At 52.1% G+C, this 25417-nt stretch overlaps 7 protein-coding genes; 5 read left to right on the plus strand and 2 right to left on the minus strand.

The window, feature by feature from the left end:
• CHC_T00010143001 (Putative mRNA binding post-transcriptional regulator (Csx1)) overlaps nt 1–233 on the minus strand; it is a 2025-nt gene extending 1792 nt beyond the window's left edge. The window contains exon 1 of the mRNA XM_005710406.1: nt 1–233. This exon is cut by the window's left edge and continues 1792 nt beyond it. Within this exon, the coding sequence (XP_005710463.1) occupies nt 1–233 (233 nt within the window).
• Nucleotides 1–418, plus strand: part of CHC_T00007030001 (hypothetical protein) — a 760-nt gene extending 342 nt beyond the window's left edge. The window contains exon 3 of the mRNA XM_005710407.1: nt 12–418. Coding sequence (XP_005710464.1) covers nt 12–418 — 407 coding nt within the window. The remainder of the gene's footprint in view (nt 1–11) is intronic.
• A 1605-nt stretch (nt 419–2023) lies between these two features.
• On the plus strand, nt 2024–2685 carry CHC_T00007031001 (hypothetical protein). XM_005710408.1 is given in 2 exon segments: nt 2024–2503; nt 2504–2685. The coding sequence occupies 1 exon segment, from the start codon at nt 2024–2026 to the stop codon at nt 2501–2503; it is 480 nt and encodes a 159-aa protein (XP_005710465.1). The 3' UTR covers nt 2504–2685.
• Nucleotides 2686–4537: 1852 nt separating this feature from the next.
• CHC_T00009106001 (WD40-repeat containing protein) lies at nt 4538–5797 on the plus strand. Its single transcript, XM_005710409.1, has one exon. It carries the CDS (start codon nt 4538–4540, stop codon nt 5795–5797), a length of 1260 nt encoding a protein of 419 aa, XP_005710466.1.
• Nucleotides 5798–7751: 1954 nt separating this feature from the next.
• On the plus strand, nt 7752–8955 carry CHC_T00009292001 (Malate dehydrogenase). XM_005710410.1 is given in 2 exon segments: nt 7752–8834; nt 8835–8955. 1 exon segment carries the CDS (start codon nt 7752–7754, stop codon nt 8832–8834), a length of 1083 nt encoding a protein of 360 aa, XP_005710467.1. The 3' UTR covers nt 8835–8955.
• Nucleotides 8956–9640: 685 nt separating this feature from the next.
• On the plus strand, nt 9641–10705 carry CHC_T00007032001 (hypothetical protein). Its single transcript, XM_005710411.1, has one exon. It carries the CDS (start codon nt 9641–9643, stop codon nt 10703–10705), a length of 1065 nt encoding a protein of 354 aa, XP_005710468.1.
• Nucleotides 10706–12549: 1844 nt separating this feature from the next.
• CHC_T00007033001 (hypothetical protein) lies at nt 12550–15596 on the minus strand. XM_005710412.1 is given in 2 exon segments: nt 12550–12674; nt 12675–15596. 1 exon segment carries the CDS (start codon nt 15594–15596, stop codon nt 12675–12677), a length of 2922 nt encoding a protein of 973 aa, XP_005710469.1. The 3' UTR covers nt 12550–12674.
• Between the last annotated feature and the right edge of the window lie 9821 nt (nt 15597–25417).

The following is a 25417-nucleotide window of genomic DNA, read 5'->3' on the forward strand; positions in this document are numbered from 1 at the left end:
GCTCGGGACAGGGGCGGGGGAGGGGGAAAGGGAGGAGGGGAAAGGGAGGGAGAAGGATGGGAAGAGAAGGTGGGGAGATGGGGGTTTGAGTAAGAACACGAGTGGAAAGAAGGGTGGGGAAGGCGGAGGGGGAGAGAGGGAAAGGGTGGTGGGCGTAAAAGTGGAGGAAGTTGCGTTTGGAGGGGGGGCCTGCAGGGCGAGGCGCCGGAGTTGGAGGGTTGGACGATGGTCATTGGGCGGGAAAAGCGGACGCCGCCGTCGAGATTTCGATTCGGCGCTAACTGTAATGAAAAGGTGTAAGTGCACCGCGTTCTGTCGTTGGAAGCCTCATACAGTGCCCCGGCCTAAGCGCCCTATTTCGCACCTCTGTGTAAGGCGGCACGCATCCGGCCAATGGCACCTCTATCAGAAACTGTAATGTGAAGCCGACTCTTGGCCTCTACTCGTCAGCTTGTCTGAAATGATTGATCTGTTACTGAGGGCAGATATCGCCCATCCGACTTGTCGCCCGTGATCTTTCAGCCATCCCTCTGTAAGCTTTCCATGCGCTTCGCCAGACATCTGATGATCAGATTCTGATCTCATCTTTTGCTTTATTCCAACCCAGTTAATCCGATGGCACCGTGCCCGATGAACAGTTTGACGCTCGACTCGCACATGTATGGCTGCACCATTTTCGAGTTTGTCCCTGCATAACGATCGCTTCGCAGGGGTGACCTCACGGACGACATCCGCACTGCCTCCCGCGTCTATCGTCCTGCATCAGCATTCGGCATTTATCCTGCATGCAACCGGTACAGGTATATAGGTATATTATATATTTTGAGGCTCCACGTCGCCCACGTCTCTTTTCAGAGGCCGGTTAGCGTCTGCACAAACATCAGGATTTAACGACAAAGCGCAAGAATCGCGAAAGAGAAACTATTGCGTGATATGAGAGCATCCTTCAATCCGGCCATGCATTCTCGTTCGGCTCTCACGTCGGTCCGGGGCCATCCCCGGCGTCACTGCCCGCGTTGCGCACACATCCTGACTCCTCGTAGAAGAAGCCGGATGTTTGACTGCACAGTAGGTGCCGCTGATATCACCAACCCAGAGTTATCTCTTTCGATCAGAATATCAGACCTGCGTGCAGCCCGAATGCGTTTTGTGTATTTGAGACCGTACCTAATGTAAGATATCTGTCGAACTAACAACGTCTGGGCACGTCTAATAAGCATCCGCAGTTGCAAGTGATGCGCGTTGAGGCATGTTTGGTGGTTGGTCGGGCTTTTGGTACATAGGACTAGCGGTCGTAGGATTTGCTTGACCGTTTGTTGATTCCTTGCATGTACCGTACGTTCTCACTCACACCACACAACTTATGAGGTCATGAATGCAGGATGTGGAAAGCGTTAGGTGTCCGAGCAGCAATGAATAAGACTCTTCGCTTTTGTGAAAAAGTTAAGCTCGACTCTTGGGCAGTGCTGCAGTACTAACAATATTTGCACATCACCTACGGAGGTAGCAACTACCCACCAGTACTTTTTTTTGTCAGTTTCCCCGAACATTTGTATGCTTTGGCGGTTGATTAGAATCCTGCGGGGGCGCTTACAGTTTTTTTTTTATGCCGCGATGATTTTCCCACCTTAGTCTGCTCCACCATCTTTACCCCGCCCTGTCTGGTGCATCCTGATAGCAAACTAGCGTCACCCTAGCGAAGAGTGATAACTGCTTGATGCCCTCGACGAGGACAATCGGCCAGTGGTGACACGTGTAACTACAGTGCTGCCTCAATTTTCCGACTATGTTTCCGGGCATCATACAGTAGCCTTTTTCTTTGGGCAATTTTATACTTCGGTTTGTGTAATGCGACTGTAAGATATAACCCTAGAACGACCGCGTCGTCGGCGATCCAACCGCTCCGATCAACCGGCTTCATTCACGTCCGCCGAACGTTGCGGTTGCTATTCATCTCCGTAGCAACACCACCGCGAACTTGCGTCGGTCGAACTAGCTCTCCTTCCGGTATCCGACAGTAGCAATGGTTCGCTCTAACGGAAAGCGCGCGAACACGCGCGATCTCTTCAGAAAGGCGTTCCGCAAGAAGGGAAATGAGCATCTCTCAACCTATCTTCAAATCTTCAAGATTGGCGATTTCGTCGACATTCATATCAACCCGGCCGTCATGAAGGGTATGCCACACAAGTTCTACCAAGGGCGTTCTGGCCGCGTCTTCAATGTCTCCCGCACATCCGTCGGCGTCGAGGTGTCGAAGACAGTTGGCAACCGCATCATGATGAAGCGTTTTCACATCCGAACCGAACATGTCCAGAAGTCCCGCTGTAACGAGGACTACCTGAAGAGGTGCAAGGGAAGGGAAATGGAAGCCAGGGAAGCACATTCCAAGGGCGACAAGTACAACGTCATCAAGCGCACCCCGGCCTTGCCGTCTGAGGCTCACATCGTCGATGCGAGCAAGATGGAACTTGTCGATCCAATTCCGTACGAATTCATCGTGTAATCTGGTAAACTCATTTTGGCACGTTTCGATCCTGCTCGTTTCGCGCCTCCCGTTACGCGCGCGTTTCCGCCTACCATGTGGTCATGGTAGGGGGGGTACAGTGTGTGAACGGACGCGCGAACCCCTTGCCGAACGAGCGTACGAGCGATAAAATATGCGAACACTCGCAATCTTTCCTACGATCTTTACCTCGAAGTCATCTACGAAACGCGCTAGTGTGTTGCCATATGCGCTATCTTGGACATCTTGTCGAACATGGTTGTCTTACGCGAAGCGAGCCCCGAACGATGCCGTTGGAGGGTGGTGCCCCCGTTCGTGTGGCGAAGATTTTGTGAAGAGTGAGTAAAGTAAGTTATCGCACGATCCTATTCTTGCGCTCGTCTCAATACCGCGGTGGACTATGATGTTGTCTTTCTTCTTCATATTGATCCGGCAGGCTACGGTAGACTACATCTTGTAGAAAGTTTGGTGCTCCTAGGCACCGTACACACAGCTTCGGTCTTTTCATCGACGCGCAAAGAAACTCGCAGTAAGCTGCACTGAATCTCTTTCTACGCGAATGGCATCCGGTTTACAACATGTCCACTTTGCCACCGAAGCCTCCCTAATATTTGTTTTACTCGGCGTAGAGACGACTTGATTTGACATAGGGCTATTTCCATCCACATCGGGAACACTGCTTGCACCAAGCGCTGGCAGCTGTCGACAAGAATTTTCGCACAAGTGAAAGGCTCAAAATGGATGTTGCGACCGTCTTTTGTACGACCCATACACACTGTTGGGCCTTCCTCGGGCCTTTTCTACGGCAAAATCGACTGTGGCATTGAACTCAGATGCCGCATGCAGGAGTGTATATTTCTAGCATGGAGCACCACCACGAAATAGTTGGGGGTTTTCAAGCTGTGCGCAATACTCGCGGAAGGAGGGGGGGAGGGAAGGCCGCATCAAGGCCGATGCAGACGAGATATTCGACATGGTATTGATTGCTAAATGCTTGTCAGTACAGTATTGACTTGGTTTAATGTACCAAGAGCATCCATCTCTACCCGTCGGAGCAAATTACCAAATACATAATGAATAAGAAAGCAATTATTCTAATTTCACTTGTCCTCAGAATCCTTCAAACTTGATGCGTTATCAATGTGTCTCAACCCGTGCATATCTATGGATACGGCATCCCTGGACACGGCATTCCTGGACACGGCTCTTGAAGACATGGAAAGGTGTTCCGCCCATCAATCAAGGACAAGCCCGTATGGTCGTCCTATGGTACACGTGTCATGTCAACAAAGGTAGCTCACCTGATCACAGCAATTAACCTTGGTCTATATATTAACCTGGGTTCAGAAATAAACTGGACCAGGTTATTATTGGTTTTGACCTGGAGGAAACAGTCTTATGATAAGTCGCATTTAGAGTTCCAAAAGGGCGAGAACGCATGTCGCCGCCTCGATATGGTCTTTGGGAAGAGAAGCAGCTCTTTTCTGAGCTGCAGACAATAATATCCAAGCATCGTGTCCATTTCAATGGGCAAGAAGTGGAGCCGTAATTTCTTGAATACTTGTCAGCAATGTTAGAAATCAAGGTTAATCCAGTGGTTCACAAATAAACTGGACCATGTTATAGCTGATTTGACCATATATTAATCTGGGTTCACAATTAATCCGGACCATGTTAAATATGGTTATAGACCTGAAAAAGGGGCTTCAGAATTAAGTTGGCCCAGGTTAATTGCTGTGATCAGTGTAGCTCGCTTCCAAACAACGCCGAGATGAAGCGGAGTCCTCCAGCGACGGCTGCAACTCATTGGTGGAGCAGGAAAGACATCGAGGCAATAATATATCGCCATAATCGGACTCACCAACCAGCGCACCAACCACTTTGCAACCCGTGTAGAGATTTCCCCACAAAATGCCCAGCTTCTAACCCGTACCCAACTCTCTCCACAACACGCACGGACCCACTCCACATCCTGTCGCAACCCCTTCCCCCTTGCTCCCCCAACCCAGCGCCACCAGGTCACCTCCCACCGCCATGTCTGCGCAGCCGAACCAGTTACACTTTGTCCGTAGCCACCGCTTCTCCTTCATGTCGCCTTCCGGCGCGCGCTACCGGCACCGCCCCTCAGCACCGCTGCCGGTGCCGTCGGAGGCGCGCGTGGACCTAGCGACGGAGATCAACCGCGCGACGGAGCTGCCGTCCGCGCGCGCCTCCGTTTCGCGTCTGCGCGCGCTGGACGCGCTCGCGCGCGGCGAGGAGTGCTCGTTCGCGGCGCTCGCGCACGGGATCATCCCGGACGTTGCGCAACGCTTCGTCGACAGGTACGGGGAGCGCGTCTACGGCGGGAGGTTTGTTGGGGAGGACGGGAAGAGGTTTGTGACTTCATGTCAGGACCCGTCGATCAGAGTGTATGAGACGAACGGTTGCGAGAAGAGGGCCGCGTGGAAACTGACCCACGAGATCAAGGGCCTGGGCGTGCACTGGACCATCACGGACTTTGACATCAGCCCGGACGGTCGGTGGCTGGCGTACGTGAGCTTGAACCGGCTCGTGCATGTCGTCGACTTGGAGAACGTGCGCGAGGCGCAGACAGTGTTTGATTTGAGCGTTGGGGCAGGGTTCTCTGTTAACATTTGGAGCATCAAGTGGAGCCATGACGGGAGTGAGATTGTGGCGGGGACGGGCGGGAACGGGAGGAGCTGCTATGGAAATGTTATTATTTTTGATGTGCAACTCGGGAAGATTGTGCAGGTGCTGTCGGCGCACACGGACGACGTGAATTCGGTGTGTTTTATGCGGACAGGCGAGCGCAACCTCATTCTGTCGGCGTCGGACGACGCTCTAGGTAAGGCCCAATTGCCAACTTTGCGTTTGCGTTTACCCGAAGCGCGTAAGGTGGACCCGACGATGCTAACCTGTCGGAATGCGCGTGCGTATGACAGTGAAACTCTGGGACCGTCGCGACACGTCAACGCGCGACCAAAGCTCGCATCACCGCGCGGCGGGGGTGTTTGTGGGGCACCAGTGCGGGCTAACGTTCGTCTCGACCAAGGACGACGGGCGTTTCCTTCTCAGCAACGGGAAGGACCAGTACATCAAGCTGTGGGACGCGCGCAAGTGCACGTCAAGCTCCGAGCTGGGGCAGGTGTCGTGGCCGCCGCGCGACCTGTCGTTCGACTACCGGCGGCAGTGCCCGCGGCTGGAAACGGGGCGGCGCGGCTTCCACGACGACGCGGTGATGTCGTACGCGGGCGCGCACGAGACGCTGCAGACGCTGATCCGGGCGTACTTTAGCCCCGCGCGCACGACGGGGCAGAAGTATGTGTATTGCGGTAGCAGCGATGGACGGTGCGTGGTGTATGAGGCCGTGAGTGGGAGGTGCGTCAGGTCGCTCAGAGGGCACGCGCAGGTGGTCAGGGACGTGTCGTGGCATCCGAACGCGTGCTTGCTCACGACGACTTCGTGGGATGGCCAGGTGGTTTTGTGGGGCGCTGGCGGAAAGGGCATGGAGGGGTGGGGCGCTGGCGGAAAGGGCATGGAGGGGTGGGGCGCGGAAGGGCGAGTGGAGGAGGCGGAGGAGGAGGAGAAGGAAGAAGAAGGAGAAGTGGTTGTGGTATTTTAGACGTAGGGGGGGGGGAGAGGTGTACAGTGTGGAGTTGTACCATAGTGTCTACAGTAGTGTCTATCCGACCTGGGCTTGTTCTCAGGAGAGCTCTTTTTTTGCATAAATGTATAAATTAAATTGAACATTTAAACATCTATCTTGAACATTATTTCCTTAACGCACTTGTTTTCGGCAATAACATCTTGCAGAACACTGGGATAGAAGCTTGGAAGTTCAAAGCATATTCATAATCTTTCGGCGTGTTCAAGTTGAACACGCCGAAAGATTAAGAATGTAATGCAGATTGAGTACCTAGAGTTCTCTCTTCAAACTGAGGTTTTCGGTTTCCAACTTATTTTACATGCGGTTTCAAGGTGGTTTTAAATAAGCTTCTTTTCCAGACATACCTAAGAACGACCAGGAAGAACAAGCAATTCTCAAAAAGTTTTTTCTGGTCCCATGGAAAAAGTCCAGTACGGTGGCGGGTATCGTTTTCTTTCTTGTCGAGAAAGTGCAAGTCAAGAAAAAAAATAGGTCGAAAACTGTCCTCATATGAGAATAATGGTCCGATAGACACAAAACGGTAAGTGACCTCACATGAGGTCACTTTTCAACTTGTTTTTTTGTCGACTTGTGCTTGCTCGACAAGAAGGAAAAGATACTCTCGCCACCCCAGTTGACTTCCGCGTTGCGGAAGGGTGGAGTTTGGTGAGATCCCGCTCGTCTTTTCCAGGGCTTACAGTATACTGTATGAGGCAAATTGGCCGTCGTCTGGACAATAGCGGGGTCGGTTTTTTTTTGTACGGTGTGGTAAACGGATTGCAACCGTGTGTTGTTCGACTTGGTGAAGATCAACAAGGACATGGATGACCTAACGATACTATGGACCATGGCACGTGGCAGGTTGAAAAAGTTATGACGTTCTGGCGAGTGCTGTGGCGCATTGCAGGTGCCACGTGTACCGGCATGCCAGAATGCGGAGCACAGAATGCTCCGCATTCTGTGCTGTTGGATGCGCAAGGGTCGGTCCAATCACTAGCGACGAATATCTCATCCCTGGCAGCCATTGGCCATCCTCGCTCCCCCAGCCAACCGGCCTCTTACACCCGGTACAAGGATCCGTCCAATCACTAGCGACGAATATCTCATCCCCGGCAGCCATTGGCCATCCTCGCTCCCCCAACCAACGGCCCCTTACACCCGGACAGGGCAACCGCATCGTTAACATAGTCATATCGATAGCACCGCCACATCGTCCGCGTATGTCGGCCCTGCCCAGCTGTCTCGCATTGGCACGTTGCTGGCTCTTGAAAGACAACGCGGCCAGGGCGTGAGATCTCCGTTAACCCTTCGCCCATCTGCCCGCGCACGCCATCCCCCTTCCCCACCCCCGCCTCGCCCCTCGCCCCTCGCCCCCGATCTCCGTCACTCACCATGGTCTCCCTCGCCCTCGACGACGCCCTGCGCTCGCGCGTCAAGTCGCTCGCCACGCGCCTATCCGGCGACGACGCGGCCGTGGTGGCCGAGCTGCTGGCCAAGCTGGACGGCACGGAGCCGCCGTCGGCGGCCGTCAAGGCCGCGCCGCCCGCGGCGGCCACGCCCGTCAAGTACGCCACCATCGACCTGCCGTACCTGCGCGCCTTCATGCAGGACGCGCTGGTGGCCGCCGGCGTGCCGCCGCCCGAGGCCGCCGTCGCCGCCGAGGTGCTCGAGTGGGCGGACTTGCATGGCGTGTCCACGCATGGCATCGGCCGCCTCAAGCCCATCTATATCGATCGCATTCTCGCCGGCATTTTGAAGCCTACCGCCCCGTTCGAGGTCATCGTTGAGACGGAGACTACCGCCGTGGTTGACGGGCACGGAGGCCTGGGGCTGTACATCGGGCCCAAATGTATGGATATGTGCATTGAGAAGGCGAAGAAGCATGGCTTGGCCATGGTCGTCACGAGGAATAGCACGCATTATGGCGCGGCAGGGTACTACGTGGATAAGGCACAGGAGCACGGGTGCATCGGGATTACGGGCACCAATGCTAGGCCCTCCATCGCCCCGACGTTTGGCGTGCAGCCGATGCTGGGCACCAATCCTATCACGTTTGGCATGCCCAGTGATGACCCGTTTCCGTTTATCTTGGATTGTGCTACTAGCGTCAACCAGAGAGGCAAGATTGAAAAGTACGCGAGGGAGGGCAAGCCCACGCCGCCGGGCCAGGTCGTCGATCGTGACGGCAACGTCCGGACGGACACGGAAGGTATTCTGAAGGACTTGCAGACGGGTTACTGCTCGCTCGCCCCGCTGGGGGGTGTCGGCACCGACATGGGAGGGTACAAGGGGTACGGATACGCGACGGTAGTGGAGCTTTTGTCATCGGCGTTGTGCAGCGGGACCACGAGCCCGGATTTGAGCGGCGTGGACAAGGCTACGGGGAACAAGAAGGCGATGCCGCTGGGCCACTTCTTCATCGCGATCGACGTGGAGCGATTCCTGCCCGTGGGCGAGTTCAAGAACAACACGGGCAAGTTTTTGCGCCAGCTGCGCGAGTCGGAGAAGGATCCCAAGGGCCCCGGCAGGATCTACACGGCGGGAGAGCTGGAGCATGAGGGTACGATCGCCGTCGAGAAGAACGGCGGCACGCTGGTGCCCGAGGCTCTGCAGAGGGACATGCTTGCCATTCGCGACAAGTACGCGAGTATTAAGGACAAGTACGCCAAGTTTAGTTTTGAGTAAGCAGGAAGGAGAGGGTATTTAGCTGATATCGGGGTCTCGAAGCACTGCCCGATCGCGGCCGGCTGCACTTGGACCGTTGGGGAAGGGCGGTCCCAAATTCCATAAACTACTTACACTCTCGTCCAGTCGTCCCTATTTTCCACTTGAATTCTAGTCGAACACGGCGCACGGCGGAGCTTCCCGTCTGTGCCCCATAAATAACGGCGCCGCAATCTTACGAGGTGTTATGAGGTTGGACGATAAACGTTTTTGAAGGAAAGGTTGGTTGTTGGTTTTCTTCTTGGTTACCCTCATCTTACTGTGCTAGCAAACCATCTGCCCCTAAGTACAGTAGATGTTCTAACCCCTGGCTTCCCTCGTTCTCTGTGAGCCCGAGGGTGTCGTACAGAGCAAGATGCGCTTGATCAATTCAACTAAATTGCACATTTTCTTATTCCAGCCAGGCATTTCTATTTGCAGTCTTCAATTGGGAACAATGTCATGCCTTCGTGTGTATAAATGTACGTCTATTGAGACATAGAGAGTCACCGTAGCAGGTTACACTATTCTGCGAGCCGCGTGTACGCGTGCGGTTTCAGGGACAACGGATGTATCACTACGTTTTATAACGCGCAAGCCGAGAATCAGAACCATGCCTTACCTCTATATTGCTGGTTTCCTCTCCCTGCGTCCGGTCCGCCTTCCGCTCACCCTCCCGACACTCCGATCGCCAAATCCGCCGACCCCGTCCGACCGAACCGCGCTGCGCCGCGACCGCCCATCCCACCTTGCATCTGCACCTTCCCCTTCCGCACCGCTTTCTCCCCATGGCGCGCCTGCGCACGTGGCGCGGCGCCCTCCCGCTCCTCCTTCACCTCCTGCTCGCGCTGGCCCTCTTCCGCTGCGCGCTCGCCTTGGACGACGACCCCGACGACGACTCGGGCTCCATCGCTCTCTCCAAAGCCGACATCGAGGAGCTGGGTTTCAAGGACGACCCTCTGCGCCGCCAGGCCCGCGCAAAGCCCGGCCGCGACACCCTCTCGGACACCCTCAAGAGCCAGAGCCTCACGGACAAGGAGCCGGCCGAGCTCAAGCACACGCAGCGCGAGACCGTGCGCGACGTCCCGGACACCGCCGACTTTCACGGTAGCGACGACAAACGCCCCGTCGATGCCGCGTCCCCGCCGGGCATGGTGACCCCGCCGCGCGCAGAGAGGGACGTACCCAGGCCGGACCAACCCAACGAACACGACGCCGCGAGGAGGAGGGCCGAGGCCGCTGAGGGGAAGGTCGCGGCTGCGCAGAAGGAGGCGCGGGAGAGCAAGAGGGAGGCAGAGGAGCGGAAGAAGGAGGCCAGTGCGCGCGCCCATTTCTACCCTCCAGGCGCCCGCTCCCGCGCCCCCCGCTGTAAGTGTACAAATATCCGCCAACCGCGGCGCAACACATGTCCCGCACTGCAACCCCCGCCACGCTTCCAACGCCCCTCCCTCCCTAAACTGCCTTGCATTTCAGACTTGAATGAGTCACCCCATCACCGCGCCCCGAGCGCCATGTTCAGTTCCGCCTCGCCCGCCGCGGCCTTCGAGCGGCTGCAGGAGCAGTACCCCCCGCAGTATCTTGACGTTCGTACGCCTCCCGAGTTTCAGGCCGGCCATCCGCCTGGCGCCGTCAATGTCCCCGTCACACTCGACTTTACAAAACCCGTCGATACGTTTGTGCAAAATGTCGCCGACCTGTTCCCGAAGGACGCAGATTTGCTCGTCGGGTGCAAGACCGGGGCGAGGAGTATGATGGCCATCGGCTTGCTGGAGAAGGCCGGGTTTGAAAAACTAACCAATGTCGAGGGCGGGTACAATGCATGGAACGCCGCCAGTCTTCCACTGGGGAACTGAGTACGTCCAGTATGTCCATGATCGAATACCTGCGTGGGTGTAGATCGCCAGACTTCACACCCATACATACCGTTGTCATTCAATTTTTTTTTGTACAAGAAAGGGTTTTATTGCTTTCATTCGATTGCTCCTACGTAGCTCTCCCTCTCCCTCTCCCCCTCACCCACTACTCCTCCTTACCCGCCGAGTGATCACCACTGATCGCCGCCTTCATCAGTCCACTCCACGAACCCGACTAAAGCTGCACGCCGGTGGAGCATGTATGACGGAAAGGGTCAGTATAGCGTCACAATCTGACATGTTTACAGTGAAAGTGACAAGGTCGGAGGGTTCATTTTCGAAGATAACCCACCATTAATATTAAAATATTTCTTGTAGGGTCCAGCGTGACATGGCGCTGGAAAATTGATGCTGGACGAGAACTATCTTGGACGATCCGGATTCCAGCCGAAATTTACAGTACATTAAGCTGGAAAAGCAGCTCTCCAATGAAAACCGTGATATTTGAGTACTTTACTAAAACATTACAGAACATTGTCGTGAACGAAATGGATCAGCAATCACGTTGGAAATGGACCTTGCTGTACTGTTGCGGTAATCCAACCGCGAGGCACCGAGCGAGTCGTAAAGTCGGGAATCCACCCACTTCCTTTACTCTTTGCTCGTTCGCTGCCTCCCCTCTCTATCTCTGAGGGTAGGCGATTAAGTACTACTCCCCGGGAGGCCTCAGCTGTCTCTGATCTTTCCTCCCCTGCCCCCTTTCGTTTCGACCCAGCAGCTCCCGACCACCCGGCGCTGTCCCCCCCCCCCCCCCCCCAACTCCTACCGTCCATTGCCGTCCTCCTTGCCGTTGGCGCTACGCGCGACACCAGCTGCACCCCTTTTTCCCTTCGGAAGACTGGATTACCCGCCCTTTCGGTTCCCTACATGCGCGCACGTGCACTCCTGTTCCGGTTCGCGATCCGTTTGTCCACGTTTACACGTGGGGTTCAGTTCTTCCTCAACAGTACTGTACCAATATTCCGACCTAGCTCGAGCTGCAGGACTTCGCGTAACGTCGGTAAACTTTACCGATGAGAGCGCACTATCACGAATCGACAGAACTTGATTAGTTTGGGAGCTTTTGGGATCGTGTACCACTAGGGTCTAGACGACAAGCAATTTGACCTCATATGAGGTCAGTCATGGCCTCATATGAGGCCAGCTTTTTTTTGCAAAAATATATAAATTAAATCGAAATTTTAAAACATTCAGTTTGGACACCATTTCTTTAACGTATACGCGCTCGGCAATAACATCTTGCAAAACATTGGGATGGCGGTTGTCTATGCACAGAGAGACTAAGAATCTAATGAAGTATCAATGACGAGGTGACTTTTTAAACAGGCGTTTTGGTTTCGAAGATATCAACATAAAACGTTTTGAGATTGGTTAAAAAAGGCTCCTTTTTGGGCATTTTAAAAATGGCTGGAGAAGACGTGCAGATCTCACCAAACTCCACCCTTCCACAACGCAGAAGTCAACTGCCGTGTCGAGAGTATCTTTTTTCCATCTTGTTGAGCTAGCACAAGTCGAGAAAAATAAGTTGAAAAGTGACCTCATATGAGGTCATTTGTCACCTAGACACTAGGGTACACGATCCCAAAAGCTCCCAAGGGTACATTTGGCGGATATTTTGGCAATATTATTGCTATCTTGCTATTTTCCAGGTGCCGTTGTTCTTGAATAAAAGTTTTAAAAAAGTCTTTGATGATAATCAATCTGACAAATCTGAATACAGCATCAACTCAAGTTGTATGAGACGATACGGTACATGCCACAACGCACTTATTGAGCGAACACAATTCCTTGTCACTAACTGCTAACTGAAGAGCAGAAAAGCAAGTTTTACTTTTGTAAGAGAGCTGCATATCAGCTTAACTGTCGAAGCAGGTTGACGTTCAAGACGCAGCCTCGCTCGCATATTGCGCTAAGACGAGATGTTGTGCTGAGAGGGCAGTTGCACATTGAACCTTGTGTGGAAAACGTCCTTCGGGTCGACATCTTCCTTAATGCCCTGCAGTTTCGAGTAAAGCTGCGGGTTGTCGTAGTAATAATCCCACACGTTCTTGATGTCCGTGTCGCCATAGCAGCCCCAGAGCAAGCGCACCGCCTGGCCCTCCGGGAACTCTCGGTCAAGCAGCTCGCCCATCGCCACCTGGTACTGCTTTGCCACTTCCTGGTTACCCGCCGTGTAGAACACATCGAACACGATGAGGATCGAGCACTTGCGACGCGAGCAGCCCGTAATCGATACCTTGCTCCCGTCTGCGGCCTTCTGCATTCCGCCGTTTAGATGCTGGCTTCCGCCAAGCCCGACCTGGAACACGAGCCGCACTTTTTCGTCCTTGATTACGTCGCTGCAGAGGTTCACGAATCCAGTCACGAACCCGTCCGTCAGCGGCACGAACGACCCGTTGAGACGCTTTTCGTACGGATACTGGAACTCGCGGCCCTCCTTTCCGGTGCCGAAGCGGCGCACAAAATCATTCGACATGGACGACAGCAACTTCTTTCCGTTGAACGATGTAAAGGAAATTTGGGGGATTATTGTCTTCACCTTGACCTTCTCATACAGTTTGTTGAAGCTGTCAATCGTGCTGTTCATCGTATCCTCGCTTGCATCATGATCTCCGTACACAAGTTCAAGCAGCAAAATCCCGTCCGGGAGAAAAGGGAGATCTGGCGGCAGCCCCATGATCGGGAACTCCATGATCGCATCGCCCTCAGGTTCAGGCTGGTCCGTGCTCATGCTGCCCTCTGCAAACCCGCGGAGATCGAACGAAAGTGCGCTAGCCATCATGTCACTGTCTGCTTGCAGTGTATCACCGTCGCAAATCTTCACGGTTCTCGCCTGAAGCTCCTCCATAATCGCCCTGAACGACTTCTTCTTGTATGTCAGCGTAGCCATAAGGCCGCCCGAGTAAGGATGGTCAACGTTCTTGATCGTGTCGTACGTGATTGTCGTCAGAATGCCAAAGCTGCTCGGCCCGCCCCCGAGCACGGCGAAGTAGACATCGTCGTTATTCGGGAGCGAGCGCGTACCTACAACCCCCGGCTTGAGGATTTCGTGTGCAGACCCGTCGCCCACAACGATGCGGAATGAGCGCACATGGTCAATGATGAGACCGTAGCTGCGCAGCAGATGCCCGTAGCCTCCAGACTGTGTGTGTCCCCCGATCGCAACAAGGGGACACTCGCCGTGCGGCACCGTGACACCCGCCTTGTCGAACTCATCTGCTATGTGCGTAAGACGAACGCCCACGCCGGCAGTGATGATGTGGAAGTTGTTCGGGTCGGCAATGACATCGCGGAAATAGTCCATACTGAGGACAATCGTCTCGTTACCGCCCGAAGAAAGGCCGCTGTACTGGTGTCCCCCGCTGCGCCCGACGACATTTTTCTGCTGCGGGAATGACTTTGCGAACGCAATTGCAGCAGCAATGTCTTCCTCGTCGAACGGAAAAGCCACCATGTACGGCGTCATATCCTGCGCGGGATAGGACGTTGTGGCGTATTGATACGCCCTATCCTCATAAAGGACATCACCCTGCATGTAGACGTTGCCCTTGAAGTTCGGAATGAGGTTCTCCTTCACTTTGATCGTCGGCGGGACCACCGGTGGCGCGAAATTGGCTTGCAAAGTGGAGAAATCAGGAGTTTCCGGAAATCGGCACATGGAGATAGTTTCCTGGAACCGAGATGCAACTTCCTTATCAGTTTGGCTGGGGAAGGTCGGTTTGAAAAGGAATGCCGAGAGCTCGAGCTCTCCTTCCTTGTTGATAGAGATGCGGGTCGAAGATGACACGGCCACTGAAAAGAGTTCGCCCTCTGCGTTTGTACCGAGAGTTTCGTCGACAACCACACTGATATCTTGGATCGCTGACTCGACCTGCGCCATGGGGAACGTATGGTGCAACAGAACAGCTTCTTTGCCATATTGCAAACGTCCCATCTCTCCCGAGGCAATGGTTTCGGGGCCAGCAGCCGCGCCCTTGAAAACCTTAAACACGCCAGTTGACTGGGGAGAGTTTCCCGTGACACGAAGCACGGCGTCTTTGACGGCGTGGAGAAATGCGTCCGAAGAATGCTCTCCCTTGCCAGAGACGTAGACAACGATGACCGGAATGTTGTACATAGCGGCCTTGGTGTGGACAAGGATGTCGGACTGGTCAGTGATGGTCTTTGCGACCGTCGCAAACAAATCCGTCAACAAGCGGAGCGCGGTCTCGGAGTGGTACATGACAGCTGTGCGAGCGAGCCAGTATTCTGCGGCCTCGGCGGTCGGAATGGCGCGGAAGAAGAGCGAAGTGACAATGGCTGTGCTGCTGTGCGAAAGCGCGTCATCGATGAGGGCGGCGTCGGTCTCCGGCGCGGCATGCACGATCGCTCCGTCGGGCTGCACGATTGTCGCGGCCGTGAGGCGGCTGTGCAGCGTGCCGATGGTGCGCGAAAAGTGGGACTGGACGCCGGACTTGAGCGCGTCGACCACGGTTTCGTGCGGAAGGTCCGGGACCGGGAGGAGTATGCGAGCGTGCCTGGCGGCGGAGACGAGCGCGGCGATGGTGACGGCGGCACCGATGACCACCGTGCCGTCCGGCGAGACGTGCAACGAGTTGAAGGCGTCGAGCTTTGCGACGACAGCGCCGGCCAGACGCTGCGAGATGGTAGCCGGGTTGTAGGCGGGGGCGCCGAACTCGGGCACGACTTGCTTGCCCAGTTTCGAGGCGGCGATGATGCATGCCGAAAGTGCGTTGGTAGATGTCGGGCGGACGACGGCGTTGTGGCCGAACGAGCTGCCGACGGGCAGGAAGTTGGGCTCTATGGAGACGGGGCACGGGAAGTGAGACATGTTTGCGAATATGGTCGGAGGTGAGTACGGAATGGGTTGATTGGGGGCTTGGTTGGAGCGCGAGGAGGTGGCAGAGTAGAAGAGCTGGGGCGTGCGAACTTGAGGTGGTTAAATAGATTTGACGCTCCCTCAGCAGTAGCGTACACATGCCAATCTATGAAACGATAGAACTGTGCGGCAAGAGGATATGTTCAGGGGCGTTGCGAACCGATGCAAACATTCTGCTTGAGTCAGCAGTGTGTCACACACTGCTTGAGTCAGCAGGGTGTCCTCTGGATGCCGGAATAACCTAGGCGCTTGTGATGGGTGACGCTGGGTCGTGTAGGTGTGCAAGTGAAACTGTCGATCTGGTCCCGAGACAAGCAAAAGAGAGTTAGAGAAAGGTAAAGTTTGCTCGGGCTACCAGACCGCACTCACCCTTGTAGATCCCAACAAACGCCGAGACCACGTAGTGGTCATTAGTTTCGTCCGACACCGCCCCTCCATCGTCACACCCATTAGGCCCTGCCGCTGCTGTGGCGGTAAGGGCCGCCAGCGCCAGAACCTCGGCCGACCGCCGAGGGGCGAGCACAGTTTAGAGCGACTCTTGACTATGCCATATTCCGACAATCCGGAGGGCGCTCAGTCGGAGCAAGTCTAGCAGTTTGGTAAACTTACTATATACACCACATACAGCATTCGAAAATACAGTGTGCGAAACGCAAATAAATACACCCATCGTCGAGCGGGTTTTCGCCAGATGCAGGCCGATAACATAAAGACGCCCACTCTATGACAACGCAAAACACACGATGAGTCCGATTCTGGGCTCAGATTTGCTCAATCATAAACGCATAGACAGATATCTTCAAAAAAGTATGCGAAACGCAAATAAATACGCGAAACGCTATAGAGTACAGTAGAAGAAATGTCTTTATTCTAGTATTTTGTCGCTCGCCCTTGTCCATCCAGCACTGCAAGCATACGCCGCGGTATGCTACGATAGAGCTTCTGTAGCAATTCGCCACTAATTGTTGCCCATACATCCTCAATCACCTCCTTAAGCTGCTCTATCGTATCGAACTGACGCTGGCGAAGATAGACGCGACGAGCCATGATTCCCCAAATGTTCTCAATAATATTAAGATCAGGAGACTTTGCAGGCCAGTCCATAGTTCTCACACCCTTCTCATTGAGCCAAGAGCGCGTGAATCTCGACCTATGAATAGAAGCTCCATCTTGCTGGTAAACCCAGTTCTCCATTTCCCCATACATCTCTGCGGAAAAAGGCAGTAGGGCCTTGTCCAGGGTTTCGCAGTACTTACCCGAATTTTGATTTCCATTTAAAAACACCAAAGGGGATACCCCGTAAGGAGAAATGGCTCCCCAACCCATAACTGTAGCTCCTCCATTTTGCCTCTTAGAAAAAAACCTTTCATCTTTGTGCAAATCATGCCAATAGCAGGCATTTCCATCCGGTCCGTCGAGGTTGAACTTTTTCTCATCGCTGAAGATGACTTTGTTCCAAAAAAAGTTCCCCTTGCTTATAAAACGGCGCACCCATTTGACCCTTTTTTCGCGGTGCAGAGAAGTCATCATTGGGGCGGTCTTCATTTTTCTATACTTTAGATGTGGCGTTGCGCTTAGAATTTGTTGAATTCTGCGGACTCCTACCGGCAAGTTGAGGTCTTGTTTTATGTCTCGAGCTGAATAGTTTCCCGTGGTTGCCTTTCGAATCATAGCCTTTTCTTCCCGGACAGTCAACTTTTGACCAGTTACATGCGCCCGAGACCGTGCAGTGCGACTGGGATTCTTTAAAAAGCGCTGCACAGCTCCTACGGACCTTCCCAATTCTTTCGATATGTCCCGTAAGGACATAAGCTGATGATGCAGGGCAAGGATCTGGCCCTTCTCGAGGTCGGTGAGCGGCGGGCCTCTTGGCATTTTTAATGCTAGTTGATAGTGGACGATGAGGTAGGAAGACGTCAAGTGCCAGTCGGTATAGTACTGTGTCCTTTATTGTTTTGAAATGAAGACTACACGCCAGTTGCCCGCACTTTTCGATACTGTATTCTATGGCGTTTCGCGTTTTTATTTGCGTTTCGCATGCGTTTTTATATATAGCGGTCGATGCGTTTATAATTGAGCCAATCTGAGCCCAGAATCGGACTCGTCGTGTGTTTTGCGTTGTCATGGAGTGGGCGCTTTTATGTTTTCCGCCTGCAAATGGCGAAACCCCACTCGACGATGGGTGTATTTATTTGCGTTTCGCACACTGTATAGACCACGACTTTGAAACTAATGTATCAGCGGCCCTGACCGGCCCGGACCGTTCCTAACGACGAGCACGGTGTGCTAGCACGCAAGCACCCTGCATTTGGCATGAATGGATCGGTTGAACGGGAGCAAAAGCATTTCCAATAATTTTTTCAACCAATACATTCATGCCAAGTTTCAGGGTGCTTGCGTGCTAGCACACCGTGCTCGTCGTTAGGAACGGCCCTCAGGGCCGAGGGCATTCATCGGCAGCCCCAGCAGTTTCGGTGTAACCAGCTACTAGGTCTCCAACGCAAATGAAGGGGGTTTGCGCAGAACAGTGACAATTGCAGGACGACTCGGTCCTTTTGAAGGTGAGCTAAAATATGCTGTAATGGACTCCAACAGCCGACTCAACGCCCTCTACAGCAATGCATAAAAATCGAGAGCAAAAAGGGAATTTCTGGACATGGCCGTCATAATGACCACGCAAATGGACATCAGCGTAAACAGTGAGATTTAACTGCAGTTCGGTGTTACGAGTTACTACAATACGACATGGTCGCCGCAGTTGATCTAGGAGTGGTTAAAAGTGGACATATAAAAGTATGGCAAAACGGTGCTGGTGCTCAAATAGTAATGGCAATGCAGGCGGCAATGCTTCGCAATGGAAAACGGTGGTTTTATAATGTATAATGGCGGAGGGAGAACACACCTGACGTGAAATGGCAAATGATGTATACTGCAGAAGCGAATGGCCAAGGTAGGGCGCTGTCGGGTGCGACACACTCGTAAGGATGTGTATCGACTGCGGTGGTGAATGTCCGACGACGACAGGAATATTCTTACATACATTTCGCAACAAAATGCCGAAATATTCGCCTCTTCGTATTGTCACCGCCAAGTTTGGTGTACCGATTACCGATGAAGTCCGAGAATGGACCGCAGCCGCCAATTAATTTCGCTATGTGTATCGTTTCGAAAAAATGGGGGTTGAAATGCACTGTTTACAATGAAAATCCAGGATGTGTGACACCGAGTTCCATTAAAATTGTGATGTGTACTGCTATCCCAGAAATTATGGTGTGCTGACGACCGAAAAAGACTGAAATGTATATTGTGTGCAGTGATTCGCTTTCATGTTGAGGATTATGTTGACTCATTGCCATTGCATGAAATATGCGGACCTCCTGCCAATACAATTTGACATATCGACCACTTTTTCTTATATTCTGATGTCATAACAATGAAAGTCCTTAATCTCTCTTCGTATTCTACCAAATTATATGAAGGATGTCATGTGTGCCACCATTTCCCAAATGTCGCGAGCAAAAAATGATACTTTTACGATAGTACAGTATCTTTCTGCTGTCCCTACATACTTTCGCTTCGCTGTCTCCCAAACAGCTCCCTCACCCCCTCTGCACGAAATTGGCGTTGCACGAAGTCCGCTCGTCTCTGACGATAGCGCTTCTGTATCCTTCGACGTCGTTCGAGTTGAAAATTCCCAATGTGATACCACCTGCTTGTTAGCTGATAGTATAACTGCATGTCTTCATCCCGCAGCGGCTTCCAGCGTATGTGGAAGTTCGTCAGCCCTAGACATAGACGAAATATGGGGTCATAATTAATCTCGGACCATTTCCATTTCGACCCAAACACATTCAAAAGCCCGCATAAACGTCGGAAATAGTTCTCTACCAAAATGCGGTCACTAGATATAAACTTGTTTGTCGAAACATCCGCGGGAGACAAACACGAGCCATGTGGTTTGGGCTTGGGATAAATAATTCTACAAAACTCCCCCACGCCTTGATAGCCTTTATCGGCTAGCACTGCCCACTGATTCGTGTACCTCTCTGCAAGCGGGCCGCTGTCCGCAATGTCCATTTCATCACTCCTTTTGCGCTGGGTGCGGTGATGAAACCACTGCATTTCCTAGAAATTGACGAGATCGGAAACGGACCCGGACTCGTGCATGCTCGAACCGACAGCGAAACCATTTGGAGTAACAGAGACTTCAACCTTGTATCCATACAACTTGTGTTTACTACTGTAATACCTCTTTTCCTCTTCGACACTGCCCGACGGCCTGAAGGCAGGCTAAAACGTCACATCCGTGGCGTACCTTGCCATGGGATAATTTTTAAACACATGCCCATTTGCCTGCAGTTCCTTCATGGTTCATCTCTTCGTCTGGTTTGAGTCGTAGTGCTCATATAAAGGTTCGGAAAAGAGCTGTATAAACCGAACCTCATTCGCTCATACGCGGACGTTTTCTGTTCAAACATCCACGCCAAAAAATCCGACATACCCCCGTGCTTGAGAACCGCCAATACCATAAACAGCACGTCTTTAAGCTTCTGCGCGCATTTGCGCCCACGACCGACGTTGTAGTTTACAAGGACCAACGCCTCAAACCCAGCCCAAATGCCGATGAATTGGGTCGGGTTGAAGTCGTTCATCTCCAAAATGGCCTTCGCACCCTCTCATCGTAGAAACGGTCAAATATCGGCGCATCAGTCCCATTATCCTCCTCACTGTTCTCTGGGCGCTCGTACTCGAACGCCTCGAGCCCATTACGGCGATCAATTGACGCATTGGCGAGGAGTTGCAGGGCTTGTGCTGCATCGTGGGATGAGAAGCAGGCCATAGTGCAGTGTGCGATTTTGATAGGAAATGGCAGGCGAGATGGGCACACGGCGGAGAAAGCGGGGGTGGGACAAGAGGGGTAAAAGTGGCAGAGCAGATGGAGAGAAACTATTGCAGAGTGGGGGAGAGACGATGGGGGACAGGGAGATAGGATGGGAAGGAGTGGAAGTGGGCGTGGACTTGTGTAGGTATAAAGGTGGCGTGTGTGGGATTGGAGTCGCAAGGTGGGGAAGGGGGGCTTGACACTGAAGGTGTAGAAGGCGGAGCGGAAGGGGCCGGGATGAGGGCGGGAAGAACCAGTTCTGATTTTTTGAAAGGCGTTGATCTCTGTCATTACGATGTGGCCCGGTCTTTTATCAAATGAACTGGGCGTTGCAGGTTGAGATGCCGCTCTTTCACATTCAATCGAAGTCCAGGAATTGACCACGTATTGGCGATTCGCGGGTTTCTTGTCGAAAAGGTCGACCATATTTACAGTTAGTGTATGATATATTTATTAATTTGTGATACGTCAAAAATAGTTGTCTTCTCAGTAGTTATTTGGTTCTTTGGGCTGTCCGAGAGAATTTGCGTGAATGGTCTACTGTAACTGTATCATACAGTAAAACCCCGAGTACGAGATAATCTCGTACTCGGGGTTTTACTATCTCGTACTCGGGATTTTACTATCTCGTACTCGGGGTTGTACCGGGAGAGTGTTCAGAATTCATGATGAGGGCATCTCCAGCGCGCCAATCCATACCCCTAATTTATTTTTTTCGGTACTGTTGCGAGTGTCGGAGAAATTACTGTAAAGGGGTACAGTAGAGTGAAAAGGGGAGCACAGGCCAAACGCGGCACGGGGTGCAAGGAGTACGCACAGGCCGGGTTGGCGCGGGGTGCGGTGGTCGGAGGGCGAACCACAGGGGAGAGACGGGACGCGTTGGCGCGAGGTTGTCGGTGGTGGTTGGTTTTTGTTGATGGTAAGATTTGATGCCGAGCACCGGGGCCGTTTACTCCTAGACATTTATAGTACTCTAGAACTCGAGGAGATACTTACCAAATAAACTAAAAGTGTCACTACGCTACCAAAAGGAGGGTTGCTACCCAGGAAGCCTTTCAAACGTACCTAAAAAAGTAGTTCTTAAAGCTAGGTAACACATTCCATAAGGTAATAGTACACCTGAGGCCTAATATGGCAAAGGTGGGTGGTAGGTGACAAAAAGGTGTAGGATACAGCTAATTTGTAGGCTACAGTGCGAATCAGGCAACATATTATCATAGGTAGTCCCAATCTAAACACAATTCACTTTAACAGCGAGGACGTGGGCTGAAGGGGCGGAGGACAGGGCAAAAAGTCGAACTATGGCTATCAGTAACTCTTTTTCTTTATCACAGGGTATTATCATATAGTGGAATCAGAGCATGTGTAGGGACACTTGGGGCCTGATAATTGGCTGTGGAGTAATAGTGGCGGTGCTGCGCGATCATTCGTTTGATCGGAAGTGAGCGTCAGCAGGCCGACAATACGCCCGATGGCGGTGCACCAGGTACGGCGCTCCAGGGGGCAGAAACGAATGGTGTCTAGGAGGTAGGTAATGGGTCGTGGAGGTCGCAGGAAAGGTTGTGAGAGAATGCGGGGACAGAGGGGCGCGGGAAGCAGGATAGGGAGAGTTAGAAAATCTACTTGAGGAGGCTTCTCCCAGAAGTGAAAGAGGACACAGAATCTGGTAAAGAGCGGCTGAGTCGTCGCTGTGGGACTGTCAATGTCCCTGTCTACCTCCCAGACCAAGCGCTCACGGTGTAACCGTGACAGTACCCTTCCAGGAAAGTGTAATTTGGTAACATCTTTTTTAAATTAACTTCAAAACTACTTCCCCTTGCCCAAATGAGATCAGACTGGTGGTGATGGATGCTCCGTGTTTGCTAACCAACTGGTCCCAGTTATGGCTAGAGATTCCGTATCTCTTCTCAGGAGTAGATACAGAATCTATAGCCATACTGGGTCAGAGAAACCCCGAATTTTCTTTTAGGTGTACCAGTCCAGAAAGTATTATTTGGTAAAAAAGGCTAATTTGGTGATTCAGTTCTCGTTGCTCCCACTGTACGAAAGCATGCCGCAGAGGTAAAATCAGTGCGGACAATGGGTACAGTACAGTCATTCATTGTTGGACTCCAGGGAAATGCTCTGGGGCTTGGAGCATTCACCACGTCTACAGTTCCACGCAATGTTGCTTCCTCGTCTTCCAAAAGCTGAAGGAAAATGTCAACAACGAAAAGTCCGCTTCACTTGCAATAAAAAGGGGCAGAGATGCTCCTAAAAATCATGATAGCGTTAACAAGATTGTTATGAGTGCAAGTGCTCCCCGGCCACAAGTACCAAGAGAAAAGAGTCACACGGGCAGAAAAGAAATGATTCAGCTGGGGACGCCAGCAATTTATCTGATGTTTGGCAATTTCATTGCGCGCAGGAAGCAGAAAAAAAATTGAGGAGGATCGGCTACAGCGAACAGCGAACAAAACAAAGAGACCTGCAGAAAGAACAGTAAGCAGAAGCGAAAAAGCCGAGGGCACAAAAAAGTCTGGGATGCATGAAAAGTGGCAAGGCCTCAAAGCCTGTCAACTCAACCAAGAAGCGGGCACGATCAACTGCAGTTCCAAAGGCGCACGAAGGCCCCTCCCCAACGTGCGTCAACTCCTCATCATTCCCTATCAACGTTGCCGCGTCCGCGTTACTTGGTCTTTCTGGTGCCGGTCAAATTACCAAATAGTCCTTTTTCTAAACATCTGTGTATTGCCGTACCAATAAAAGAAAATTCGGGGTTTCTCTGATCCAGAACGGCTAGAGATTCTGCATCTCCTCCCGGTTGATTAGCAAACGCAGAGCATCCATCACTAGCAGTCTGACCTCATTTGGGCAAGGGGAAGTAGTTTTTCAAGTTAATTTAACAAAGATGTTACCAAATTATACTTTCGGGGAAGGTTATATCCCATACATAACTTTATGTAATTGGCCGGATTCAATACATAGTTTTCACATGCCCGGTGGACACGTGGACAAGGTTTTGGAATGTTTGACTTACTTTCAAAGTTTCGGTTGGTTTTGGGGTTTTGACTTAGAGGTTCTAATTGACGCTCTTCCTTAGTCAGGTTGGGGGCTCCGGTGGTTAGTCGGTTGTTGTGCCTGCCTCTCCAACTCCCCGTCGTTCTGAACCGGGACCTTTATAGAACTCTAGAAAGTAGATACTCTACAGGTAAAATAGCATAGACTACACTAAAATCGAACTTTTCCATTGTAGACCCTACTAAAATGCTCTTCTGGCCGTGTTTTCACTCTTCCTCTCGTCTCACCATGGTCCTCGTCGCCTGCAGGATCCCCTTCGGATCCTGTTGGCTCTGCCTGGGTCGTCCTCGGGGACTCCTTTCGGTATAGAGTCCCCATTTCTTTACAAAGAGGACGACCTCTCGGTCATGGTGAGCCCTGTCGTGACGTGTACTGTACTGTACACGTCATGTACAGTACGATTCTGTCCCGCTCACCTCTTAATTACAATCTAAAGTTTACTGTCAAGAGGCTGAACGGGACCCTATCTTTACAATAATAGGTGTCAGAAAACCTATAAAATCCGACTTGGGATGTCAGAGACCATTTCAAATCGTAATGGATGTCATTTTTTACATTAATCCGGTATGTCGTCAGGCCGACAATATACCAAACGTTTGTCATTTTAAGCCATATTCCAGCGTCGTTGTCAACTTATTTTGATTGAATCCCTTATTATGTCAGGCAGACTGTATTCGTAACAAATTGTCATCGCTCAATACATATACAAAAGAGTGAGATCCGGTCTATGCATTCCAATTATGTTGTCATCTTTTGAGAGGAATACTGGATGTTTGTCATCGGCGGAGAGAACCACGACCGATTCTCTTTTCCGACTCAGCTGTCAGATTTTAGTTTGCCTACGTACTGTCAAATTAGACTACAAATCTAGATGAGCGGTCAGAGTCGTCTTTTTGGTGAGCTTTTGACATGCTAAGATGGTACGCAACACGAGCGTATTTTGGCGCACTTTTCCGCACGATCCAGTGACAGATTGCGGACAGCACATTATCCTACCCACGTTTTTCTCGGCACGCTACACAGCGCGTGCTGCGCCAAACTACGCTGCTGCACACTCTATTGGCGTACCCATGTTATGTCAACTGCGAGCACGTGTCCGAACCACTTGGGCGGTCACGGCCAACCGCGCGATACCGCAGCAAACATTGAGCCGCAATCCGGGCGATTAATCGGGACCCCAGTGTAGTGCCATGGTACTGCACCGGAACAGGAGATTGGTGGACTTAAGTATGATTTATTTCGCATTATTATTTTATTATTATTTAATTTTAATTAATATTATATTATATCTAGGATCTAGCGCCGAGAGCTACTGTAGTGGCTCCGGCGGGGCGATATATAGCTTAGCCTTCTGACCCATCAGTGAGTAAAGGTAACCCGAGTTGCCAGAGTCTGATATTGCCTTGGTCGAAGTCCGTCTTTTACAACACATTCCCTTCTACTATAGATTACTTCATCCTTTGCGCTCGGGTTTCCCTTTTTTCCTTTATTTTCCTATCCTTTTGTGGTGCAGTGCACCTCCACACCGCCAACGAGGGCATAAATCACGCTGTAGAAAGCGCGACGCAAGGCACAGTCACCACCAGGGTATTCGAGTCCCTCTGTCCGGGTAACTCAGCGGGGTCGACGCCGTACCGCGGGTAGATCACGGTGTGCGCGTAGGGGTGCATTCCAGCGGCAGTGCGCTAGAAGGAGTAAACAAGAAGAAGAAGAAAAAAGAACGAAGAAGGAAGATAATGTAGAATTGCAGAGAATAGGGGAAAACGTAAAGGAAAAACAAGAAAAAGGATGACAACGAAGGCTGCAGGTACTAGACTTAGCAAACGAGATA

This window comes from Chondrus crispus, genomic scaffold (genome assembly GCF_000350225.1).
Source record: "Chondrus crispus Stackhouse genomic scaffold, scaffold_59, whole genome shotgun sequence".
In the NCBI taxonomy this organism is placed as follows: domain Eukaryota; phylum Rhodophyta; class Florideophyceae; order Gigartinales; family Gigartinaceae; genus Chondrus; species Chondrus crispus.